The following is a 12,098-nucleotide window of genomic DNA, read 5'->3' on the forward strand; positions in this document are numbered from 1 at the left end:
AAAATTTCAAAACTGAAGTTGATAGATTTTTGTTAGGCAAGCGTAGTAAGGGGTATGGAACCAAGGCGGGTAGATGAAGTTAGGATACAGATCAGCTGTGATCTAATTGAATGGTGGAACAGGTTCAAGTGGCTTAGTGGCCTACTCCTTTTCCTATGTTCCTATGCAAGCAAAGGTTAGTAAATTGGTAGAGTTATCTCCTGCTGTACTCCTTGACAGGGCAAGACTCATGATAAGTCAGAGCTAACACTTTTACAGTGGTTACTATTTGAGGCTGTCTGGACGGCATCTACCTTAAACAGTTTGCACGCTTTCCCTAATCTTCACTAGCTTCACTTGCAAGCTTAGAATCGGAGAAATCTGAGGTAGTACATTTTGGTGGAAGAATAAGGAGAAGGAATAAATGGTAAAAGTTTAAAAGCAACAGATGAGCAGAGACTTGGGGTTCAGATACACAAATTTTTACAAGGGGGGAACAAGGTGATTGAGCTGTTTTTTTTTAAAGCATATGGGATCCTAGGTTTTATACTAGGGGTATAAAATACAAAAGCAAAGAAATAATGCTAAACCAATATAAATCATTGGTTAAGCTACAGTTAGAACATCGTGTCGATGCTAAATCTCTTCTGTAAATGATATAGGTAAACCAGTATCAAAAAAGGCTATATCTTTAGTGGGAGCTGGCCATGTTAAGAAATATAGAAAATGTCAAGTTATAGTAAGAAAATACTTTTAATTGCTGGCTGTTTGTTTCTGTTTCAGAAATTTCAGTTTACTTTCCTTTGGCGAAGAAGCAGAGGAGGAAGAAGAGGAAGTGAACAGAGTTAGCCAGGTGGTAATCTGATTTTACACATTTGGTTGTTAAAAGCTATTGAATTGATTTTAATTTTTGTTGCTGAAGTTGAGATGTGGAGTAAAGTTGCCATGTCTCAGGCATAGCTTGTTGGTGCTTCACTTTGTCACTTGTTACTTGTCATTTTTGTTAAATCTTTCCTTCTTCTCTCCTGGAAACTATTTTTTCTGTTTTCCTTTAAAGACCCAATTTGTTTTCTAATCCTTAACCCCCTTACAAACATAACTTTTTTTTTAGTCTCTTTTTATGTTTGGGGAAGTTTTTTTTAAAAAAAAGTCTTTCCTTTTTCTCTCCTGGCGGTGTTGACTCCTTGCTTGTGGTATGGATCCAGGGGTGCTTGGTGCCATTTTGGTACGCTTCCTAAGTGGTCAGTCACGTACCAGCAGATGACCATGATTCTGTGGTCATCTGACCTGTCCACACATGCACTTTCAGCAAGAGCAGATAACTGTCTGGAGTGGGAACCTTAGCTTCTTTTACTCTCCTTAATCCAAGGGGACTGAGCTCAATTTTAGTCCTTCCATTGTTGCTCTGAGGACATAGCTCTCACAGTCATGTTATACTGGCAGGAAAATAACTCCTGGTAGGGCCACCCAAGCTAGATAGATCGAAAGGTAGGAGCCAGACTAAAGGCAATCCACCGGTCCTCCTGGTAGGGGGTTTGAATCAGGCTGATGACCTGTCCGCAAAAAAAAACCTTTTGTTACGGAATCAACCCAGAGACAAGACGTGTGTGTTACAGACTTGCAAGTCATAGTAGGGTATAGCGCAGCAGGAGGTCATTCGGCCCATCATGCCTGTGCTGGCTATTTGAAAGACCTATCCAATTAGTCCCATTCTCCTGCTCTTTCCCCATAGCCCTGTAAATTTTTTCCCTTCAAGTATTTATCCAATTCCCTTTTGAAAGTTACTATTGAATCTGCTTCCATCACCCTTTCAGGCAGTGCATTCCAGATCATTACAACTTGCTGCATAAAAAAATGTTTCCTCTTTTGCCGATCACCTTAAATCTGTGTCCTCTGGTTACTGACCCTTCTCTCACTGGAAACAGTTTCTCCTTATTTGCTCTATCAAAACCGTTCATGATCTTGAACACCTCTATCAAATCTTCCCTTGGACCTTCTCTGTTCTAAGGAGAACAACCACAACTCTTCCAGTCTCTCCACATAACTGAAGTCCCTCATCCCTGGTGCCATTCTATTAAATCCCTTCTGCACACTTTCTAAGGCCTTGACATCCTTCCTAAAGTGTTGTGCCCAGAATTGAACACACGACTCCAGCTGAGGGATAACAGATGTTTTATAAAGGTTTAGCATAAATTCCTTGCTTTTGTACTCTGTGCCTCTATTAATAAAGCCCAGGATCTCTTATGCTTTTTTAACAGCCATCTCAACTTGTCCTGCTACCTTCAACGATTTGCGCCTCCAGGTGTCTCTGTTCTTGTACCCCCTTTAAAATTATACCATTTAGTTTATATTGCCTCTCCTCATTCTTTCTCCCAAAATACAACACTTCAAACTTCTCTGCATTAAATTTCATCTGCCATGTATCTGCCCATTTCACCAGTCTGCCTATGTTCTTCTGAAGTCTTTTACTATCCTCCACATTGATAACTACATTTCTGCAAACTTTGAAATTATACCCTCTATATCCAAGTCCAGGTCATTTTTATATATATATATATAGTGGTCCTAATACTGACCCCTGAGGAACACCGCTGTATACCTCCCTCCAGTCTGAAAAACAGCCGTTCACCATCACTATCTGCCTTCTGTTCCCCAGCCAACTTTGTATCCATGCCGCCTTTAATCCCATGGGCTCTAACTTTGCTAACAAGTCTATTATGTGGTACTTTATCAAATGCCTTTTGAAAGTCCATATATGCCTTCATCAACCCTCTTTGTTATTTCACCAAAGAACTCAATCAAAGTTAGTACACTATTTTCCTTTAACAAATCTGTGCTGACTTTCATTTATTAGCCCATACTTTTCCAGGTGCCAATTAATTTTGCCCTGGATTATTGTCTCTAAAAGTTTCTCCACCACCGATGTTAGGCTGACTGGCCTGTAATTGCCAGGCTTATCACTCTACCCTTTTTTGAATAGGGGTGTAACATTTGCAATCCTCCAGTCCTTCAGCACCATCCCCATATCTAAGGAGGATTGGAAGATTGTGGCCAGAGGCTATGCAATTTTCACCGTTACTTCCCTCAGCAACCTAAGATGCATCCCATCTGGATCTAGCATTCGTCATAAGCCTCCTTTTTCTGTTTCATTTTAATCTCTACATCTTTAGTCATCCAGGGAGCTCTAGCTTTGGATTCCCTTCCTTTCCCCTCGTAGGGATGTTTCTACTCTGTATCTGAACCAACTCCTCCTTGAAGGCCTCCCATTGTTCAGTTACTGTCTTGCCTACCAATTTTTGATTCCAATCTACCTGGGCAAGATCCCTTTTTAACTCACTGAAATTTGCCCTCCTCCATTTTCACATTTGAGTGTTCCTTGTCCTTTTCCATAACTATTCTAAACCTAATGATATTATGATCATTGTTTCCAAATGCTCCCCACTGATGCATGCTCCACCTGCCCCACTTCATTCCCCAGAACTAGATCCAGCACTGTTTCCTTCCTGGTTGGGCTGGGATCACACTGTTCCAGAAAGTTCTCTTGAATACATTTCAGGAATTCTTCCCTTCTTTGCCCGTTACACTGTTACTGTCCCAGTCTATATTGGGATAATTGAAGTCCTCCATTATCACTACTCTATAGTTCTTGCATCTTTCTGTAATTTGCCTGCAAATTTTCTCCTCTGTCTCCTTCCCACTATTTGGTGGCCTGTAGCGTAATAGCTCCTCTTGTTCCTTAATTCTAACCAAATAGATTCTGTCTTTGACTCCTCAACTACATCACCCCTTTTCAGTGCTATAATAGTTTCTTTGATCGATACTGCCACTCCCCAATCCTTTCTTTCTTTCCCCTTCTTTCCTGAATACGTTGTAGCCAGGAATATTAAGTACCCAATCCTCCCCTCCTTTGAGCCAGGTCTCTGTTATTGCCATTATTGACGACACAAATAGAATAAATGGGTATGATCTAATTCCCATTACGAAGACTGGACTGCAGGGTGGCCAATGCTGGGATCTGAATATTCAAGGGTTTTCGACATTTAGGAAGGACAGGCAAAAAGGAAAAGGAGGTGGGGTAGCGCTGTTAATAAAAGATGAGATCAATTCAATAGTGAGAAAGGATCTTGGCTCAGAAGATCAAGATGTAGAATCAGTTTGGGTGGAGCTAAGAAACAGCAAGGGGCTGAAATTGGTAGGAGTTGTTTATAGGCCACCAAACAGTAGTGGTAATGTAGGGCACAGTATAAAGCAGGAAATCAGAAGTGCATGTAACAAGGGTGATACAGTAATCATGGGGACTTTAATCTACATATAGATTGGGCAAACCAAATTAGCACTAATTCTGTGGAGGACGAATTCCTGGAATGTATACAAGATGGTTTTCTAGATCAGTATGTTGAGGAACCGACTAGGGAACGGGCTATTTTAGATCTAGTATTGTGCATTGAGACAGGGTTAATTAATAATCTTGTTGTAAAGGAGCCCTTAGGGAAGAGTGACCATTACATGATCGAAGTCTTCATTAAGTTTGAAAGTGATGTAGTTCAATCCGAAACTAGGGTCTTAAATCTAAACAAAGGAAACTACGAAGGTATGAGACGCAAGTTGGCTGTGGTTGATTGGGGAACTACATTAAAAGCTATAACAGTAGACAGGCAATGGTTAGCATTTAAAGAATTAACACATAATTTGCAACAAATATATATTCCTTAAAGGCACAAAAACCCAACAGGAAAAGTGGTCCAACCAAGGCTAACAAGAGAAATTAAAGACAGTATTAAATTGATAAAGAAAGGGAAAATAGAATATAAGAGTAAACTAGCGAGAAACATAAAAATGGAATGTAAAAGCTTCTATAGGTATGTAAATAGGAAAAGACTTGTGAAGGCAAATGTGGGTCCCTAACAGTTATATAAGGTATTGGTGAGACCGCACCTGGAATACTGCATACAGTTTTGGTCTCCATACTTAAGAAAAGACATACTTGCTCTCGAGGCAGTACAAAGAAGGTTCACTCGGTTAATCCCGGGGATGAGGGGGCGGACATATGAGGAGAGGTTGAGTAGATTGGGACTCTACTCATTGGAGTTCAGAAGAATGAGAGGCGATCTTATTGAAACATATAAGATTGTGAAGGGGCTTGATCGGGTGGATGCAGTAAGGATGTTCCCAAAGATGGGTGAAACTAGAACTAGGGGGCATAATCTTAGAATAAGGGGCTGCTCTTTCAAAACTGAGATGAGGAGAAACTTCTTCACTCAGAGGGTGGTAGGTCTGTGGAATTTGCTGCCCCAGGAAGCTGTGGAAGCTACATCATTAGATAAATTTAAAACAGAAATAGACAGTTTCCTAGAAGTAAAGGGAATTAGGGGTTATGGGGAGCGGGCAGGAAATTGGACATGAAGCTGAGTTCGGATCGGTCAATGCCCTGTGGGTGGCGGAGAGGGCCCAGGGGCTATGTGGCTGGGTCCTGCTCCGACTTCTTGTGTTCTTTAGATTTGTGGTTGGGATCAGATCAGCCATGATCTTATTGAATGGCGGAGCAGGCTCGAGGGGCCGATTGGCCTACTCCTGCTCCAATTTCTTATGTTCTTATGTTCTTATGTTCTAATTTATAATGGGGAATAAGGAAATGGCAGAGAAATTAAACAAATACTTTGGGGCCGATTTTCGGATGGCCGAGCGGGTGCATTGGGGGGGCTCGTAAAATGGGCGAATCCCGGAGCGGGTCCGGAGCCTGGCTCCAACCCTCCTACTTCCGGGTTCCCCAATGACGCGTTCGGGTGCATGCGCAGCTCCCACATGCGGGACTCCCACCAGCAATTAAAGCTGGCGGGATGACAATTCACATACTTATTTAGATAGTTGAGGTCCTTGACAAACCTCATTGACAGGAGATTTTGGCAGGGGTGCAATTTTCAAGTATCCTCAGCGTGTTTCCCAAAGCTGTGGGAAACACTCCCTGTTGGAGCAGACGTGTTTCAGCCAGCAGCCAGTGTGAGATGCAAAGGATTCTTTGAGAGGTGGGGGGAAATGTTCATTTATTGCAACAGGGCACCCTGTCACTTTAGACAGAGTTTTGGCTGCAGCACCTTTTGTCTTTCCACTCAAAATTATTAATCTATACCCTAAACTCTGCTGTGCAAACACATTTACCTATTTTGCAGACCCCCTCAAACTCTCACCGTCAGGATGGGGGACGCCATAGCTGCATTCATCACTTCATCCGAGGACGAGCAACATCATCAGCCTCGCCAGGCACGCCGTCCACCTCTGCCACGTGGAGCTCCACAACACAGTGCTGCATCACACGCACCTGCACAACAGCACGGAGTGCAACAACAGAGAGAACGGCGTCGCAGGAGGCACTACCGACTCAGTCTACAGACTGAGGCTCGGCTTCCTGGACCTCTCTGAGGAGCAGTGCATACGGAGGCTCAGACTCAGTCGCCAGGTAGTCGCGGACATCTGTAGCCTCCTTCATACCGAGCTGCTCCCGGCTGGCCCGAGCAGCATCTTACCTGTCGCTGTCAAAGTCACGACTGCCCTCAACTTCTTCGCCTCCGGATCCTTCCAGGGTGCCACCGGGGACATCGGCGAGGTCTCTTGGTCGTCTGCACACGTGCATTAGGCAGATCACCGACGGCTTTTTTCGCAGGGCCTCTTGCTATATCAACTTCCCCATGGATGACCTCAGCCAGACGGAGAGGGCAGTTGGATTCCACGCTGTGGCCGGCTTCCCACGGGTGCAGGGTGTAATCGATTGCACCCATATAGCAATACGAGCACCTCCGCACGAGCCAGGACTGTTCATCAACAGGAAGGGCTATCACTTCATCAACACTTAGCTCATCTGTGACCATCTCAAGAGATTCCTACATGTGTGCGCCAGATACCCTGGCAGCTGCCACGATTCCTTCATCCTCCGGGAGTCCAACGCACCGAACACCCGCAAGCGCTGGCTCCTCGGGGACAAGGGATACCCCCTGCACACATGGCATGACACCTCTGAGGAACCCTACCACCGAGCAATAACGACAGACACATTGTTACTAGGACTACAATTGAGAATGCTAGAGTGCTGCTCAAGATGCGCTTCAGGTGCCTTGATCGTTCTGGGGGAGCGCTTCAATATGCGCCAGATAGAGTGGGACGCCCTGCACAACATGGCACAATAGAGAGGGGTGCCGCTGGAGGAGGCCCCATCCACATCTGCCACCCATATTGAGGAGGAGGAGGAGCAACCCATGGGCAGAACAGCGGCTCATCTGGCTGCTCATGAGGCCAGGGAGTCACTGATATGTGAATGGTTCTCCTAACATCAGACAGTGTGAAGAGTCCAGTCCTCACCACCTGGACAGAGCAGCGGTCACACCAGCCCCCTCCCCCGCCCCCTGCACAAAATAGTTGTGCAACTACACCTACACCCACTGTAGAGTGACCCAATGGGTGGCATTAAGTGTGGTTGTTCATGGTGAACCTCATGAAAGGGACGTATTGCACAAGCCAGTCAAGAATGGGCAAGACGTGGCAGTAGCGGTGATAACAATAAGATTTATTGTGAGTGGGAAAAAAATCAAATATAAATAAAAAACATGACAAACCGTCAAACACCCTTGTGCATCCCCTTTGTGCTCACAAAACCTTTGCCTTACGCTTCCGGCTACTCTTACGTGGTGCTTCCCCTGTGGCTGCAGCAGAGGTAGTGGCAGGTTGCTCTTGTTCATGCCCTGACCAATTAGATGCTTTGGGCTGATGCCCTCTGGGTTTCAGTGCCCGTGAGGGCCCCTCCAAAGACTGCTGCACCTGCACCTGTGCAGGGGCAGACTCGACCACCTGGAGAGGAGGCAGCATTGCGGGTACTGGTTGAGAGGGGGGCAACGGGTGAGACGTGGGAGCGCTTTGAGTGGCGTCCCCACTTCCATGTCCCCTTTCGTCATCATCCCTCTCCTGGACCAGGCCCACATCACTCCTATCACTCTGCTGGACGACAGTTTGGAGGACGTGTGTGAAGCCTTGTAAGGCCAGTGCTAGTGTATCTGCCTGCCTGTTTAAGGCGGCAGAAAGTTGCTCGCCCTGTGTCCGAAAGGCCGTTGTCAGGGTCTCAATGGCCTCGTTGTTGAGCTGTGCTTGAAGCTCGATGGAGGTTAACCTTCCCTCCATCGCAGACATTCATGCACTTACCCGCAACACTATCTCAGAGATGCCCTCACGTCCCTGTGACAGTATCTCAGAGATTCCCTCCTGTACCTATGCCACCATTCCACTCATGCAGGAGTTGGACTCCTCCATCCTCTGCGCGATTGTGGAGAGTGTACGTGGCACCTGTTCCAGCACCTCGCAAATGTGCTGCTGCCCCTCGATCATTTTCCTTTTCATGGATGGCCCCCAGGGTTCAGCATCTGTGTCCAGCTGAGCAGAGCCTGGAGAAGAATGCTCCCACTGACATGGACTCTCCACAGCTGACCCGGCCACCAGTGTGTGCTCGTGCTCACGTGTGGTGATTTACCATGTGCAAGCCCAACTAAGTGAGGACGGGGACCTACCGATGTGTGTATATCTGTGCTGGTGGATGGTTTGCTCAGATGTGACTGTGCCCCCTCAGAGGCCGGTAGGTCCTCTGAGGAATCGCCCTCCGCCATCATGGCAGTCGCTGAAGGCCCTGTAAGAGAACAGAAGGCAATATTAAGCATGATGACAGATGTTGAGGTGCTGAAGATGGCAAGGCATGTTAACATCATTTGCTATTGTGAGTACTGGATGTTAAAGTTCTGTCACCAGCCGTTTGTCGGGTGACAGTATCGATGACCCCAATGGACAGGCAGTTAAGGGTGCGGCTCAATTCGAGAGCCTCCTGCTCCGCATCCGTGAGGACGACCTGATGTTGCGGCCGTCCTCCAGTCTTCGCCCTCTCCCTTGCATTCTGGATTCTGTTCTCCTATAAGGGGAGAAAGTAGAGAGGCGTGAGTGAGGGATGGTGATGTGGCCAACCGCTGAATGCATTGGTTTGGTTGAGGCTGACCGTGAAAGAGATGCATCAGAGGGTGAGTATGAGACAGTGCCATGACATTGTATGAGGATTGGGTTGAGTGGTAGTGGTGGGATGAATACTGGGGAGATGAGCAAGTGCAGGTAAGTTGAGGATGAGGTTTGAGTGGGTGTGAGGAGTGATGTGATAGAGTAGTGTTGACAGTGTAGAAGGAGTTGCAGGGTTTTTTTTTTATTCGTTCACGGGATGTGGGCGTCGCTGGCAAGGCCGGCATTTATTGCCCATCCCTAAGAGGGCAATTAAGAATCAACCACATTGCTGTGGGTCTGGAGTCACATATAGGCCAGACCGGGTAAGGACGGCAGGTTTCCTTCCCTAAAGGACATTAGTGAACCAGATGGGTTTTTACGACAATCCGGTAGTTTCATGGCTATCATTGCTGATACTAGTATTTTAATTCCAGATTTTTATTTAATTAATTGAATTTAAATTCGCCAGCCGCCGTGGCGGGATTTGAACTCGTGACTCTGGATTTTAGTCCAGGCCTCTGGATTACTAGCCCAGTAACATAACCACTACGCTACCGGGGTGGGGGCGGTGATGTGGAAGATGGAGTGTAGGAGAACGAGTAAGCGTACTCACTTCGGCTGACCTAGTTAGGTCATTGAAGCGCTTCCTGCACTGGATCCAGCTGGGGGATACGTTGCTGCTGCTGCTGACCTCCTCTGCCACCTCGAGCCTCGCCTTCTTGGTGGCAGAGGCAGGCCACTTCTTCCTGTCCGTCGGGTAGAATATCTCTCCTCCTCCTCACCCCATCCAGTAACACCTGCAGTGAGGCATCATTAAACCTGGGAACAGCCTTTCCCCTGGGCTGCTCCAAGCCGCTCTTTAGGTTCTTTGCTGCAGGAGCAGCATTAGCGGACTGCCCCTTTAAATAGGGTTCCTCCAGCTGACAGCCTGTGATGCGGGTGCGCAGTCTGCTCGCTGCGCAGGTTTCCAATGGGAAACCCGGAAGCTTAAGGTAAGTGGCTTCAATTTACCTGCGATCACGTGGGGAACATATTGATTTTACTGGGCGGGTCACCCCCGCGCCCAGTCGCCCGCCCCCGCTGCCAACTCGCCTCCCTGGTAATATCGGGGCCTTTGTGTCTGTCTTCTTGGAAGAAGACACAAAAGACCTCCCAGAAATACTAGAGAACCAAGGATCTGGCAAGAATGAGGAACTGAAAGAAATTAGTAAGAGTAAAAAAAATAGTACTAGAGAAATTAATGGGACTGAAAGTTGATAAATCCCAAGGACCTGATGATCTACATCCCAGGGTTTTGAAAGAAGTGGCTATAGAGACAGTGAATGCATTGGTTGTCACCTTCCAAAATTCTATCGATTCTGGAATGGTTCCTGCAAATTGGAGGGTAGCAGATATAACCCCACTATTTAAGAAAGGAGCGAGAGAGAAAACGGGGAACTACAGACCTGTTAGCCTGACATCCGTAGTAGGGAAAATACTAGAATCTGTTATAAAGGATGTGATAACAGGACACTTAGAAAATAATAATAGGATTTGGCAGAGTCAACATGGATTTATGAAAGGGAAATCATGTTTGACAAACCTATTGGAGTTCTTTGAGGATGCAGCTACTAGAATCGATAAGGGGGAACCAGTGGATGTAGTGTATTTGGATTTTCAGAAGGCTTTTGATAAGGTCCCACACAGGAAGTTGGTGAACAAAGTTAGAGCACATGGAATTGGGGGTATACTGACATGGATTGAGAATTGGTTAACAGACAGAAAACAGAGAGTAGGAATAAACTGATTTTTTTTTTCAGGTTGGCAGACTGTGACTAGTGGGGTACCGCAGGGATCAGTGCTTGGGCCCCAGCTATTCGCAACCTATATCAATGATATGGATGAGGGGACCAAATGTAATATTTCCAAGTTTGCTGACGACACAAATCTAGGTGGGAATGTGAGTTGTGAAGAGGATGCAAAGATGCTTCAAGGGGATATGGAAAGGCTAAGTGAGTGAGCAAGAACATGGCAGATGGAATATAATGTGGAAAAATGTGAAGTTATCCACTTTGTTAGGAAAAACAAATGCAGACTATTTTTTAAATGGTGAGAGATTGGGAAATGTTGACGTTCAAAGGGACCTGGGTGTCCTTGTACATGTCACTGAAAGCTAACATGCAGGTGCAGCAAGCAATTAGGAAGGCAAGTGGCATGTTGGCTTTTATTACAAGAGGATTTGAGTACAGGAGTTAAGATGTCTTACTGCAATTATATAGGGCCTTGGTGAGACCGCACCTGGAGTATTGTGTACAATTTTGGTCTCCTTACCTAAGAAAGAATATACTTGCCATAGAGGGAGTCCAACGAAGGTTCCCCGGACTGATTCTTGGGATGGCGGGATTGTCGTATGAGGAGAAATTGAGTGGACTAGGCCTGTATTTTCTAGAGTTTAAAAGAATGAGAGGTGATTTCATTGAAACATACAAAATTCTTACAGGGCTCGACAGAGTAGATGCAGGGAGGATGTTTCCCCTGGCTGGGGAGTCTAGAATCAGGGGTCACAGTCTCAGAATAAGGGGTAGGCCATTTAGGACTGAGATGAGGAGAAATTTCTTCACTGAGGGTGGTGAATCTTTGGAATTCTCTACCCCAGAGGGCTGTAGAAGCTCAGTCATTAAGTACATTCAAAACAAAGATCGATAGATTTCTAGATATTAAAGGCATCAAGGGATATGGGGATAGTGCAGGAAAATGGCGTTGAGGTAGAAGATCAGCCATGATCTTGTTGAATAGCGGAGCAGGCTCGAGGGGCCGGATGGCCTACTCCTGCTCCTATTTCTTATGTTCATATGTTCTTAAGGGGGCATCATAGTCCAACGTGGCAACTTGAGCCTGCAGCTCACCAACCTTTTTTACCACGCTACTTGTGTTTACGCACATGCACTCTAAACTCACCTTAGATTGCCTCACATTTGCGCCCAGTCTGATCAGCTGTGGCAAATGATGCTCTGCTGAATGTAAGGCAAAATGATACTCCAGTTGGAGTCAAATATCTTGCTGTGGACAGAAAGCAAGATATTTGAGTATTGATCTATTCTTGACCCAAGAAATGGGTTTCC

General features: G+C 46.0%; 1 protein-coding gene across 2 annotated transcripts in view; it reads left to right on the plus strand.

Annotated features, from left to right (window-relative positions):
* The window catches only part of cwc27 (CWC27 spliceosome associated cyclophilin), a 304,048-nt gene that overhangs the window by 52,188 nt on the left and 239,762 nt on the right, over positions 1–12,098 (plus strand). For both annotated transcript variants that reach the window (XM_067986629.1, XM_067986639.1), the window contains exon 7: positions 763–832. In XM_067986629.1, coding sequence (XP_067842730.1) covers positions 763–832 — 70 coding nt within the window. The remainder of the gene's footprint in view (positions 1–762; positions 833–12,098) is intronic.

The sequence above is a fragment of the Heptranchias perlo genome, chromosome 1 (assembly GCF_035084215.1).
Source record: "Heptranchias perlo isolate sHepPer1 chromosome 1, sHepPer1.hap1, whole genome shotgun sequence".
NCBI lineage: Eukaryota > Metazoa > Chordata > Chondrichthyes > Hexanchiformes > Hexanchidae > Heptranchias > Heptranchias perlo.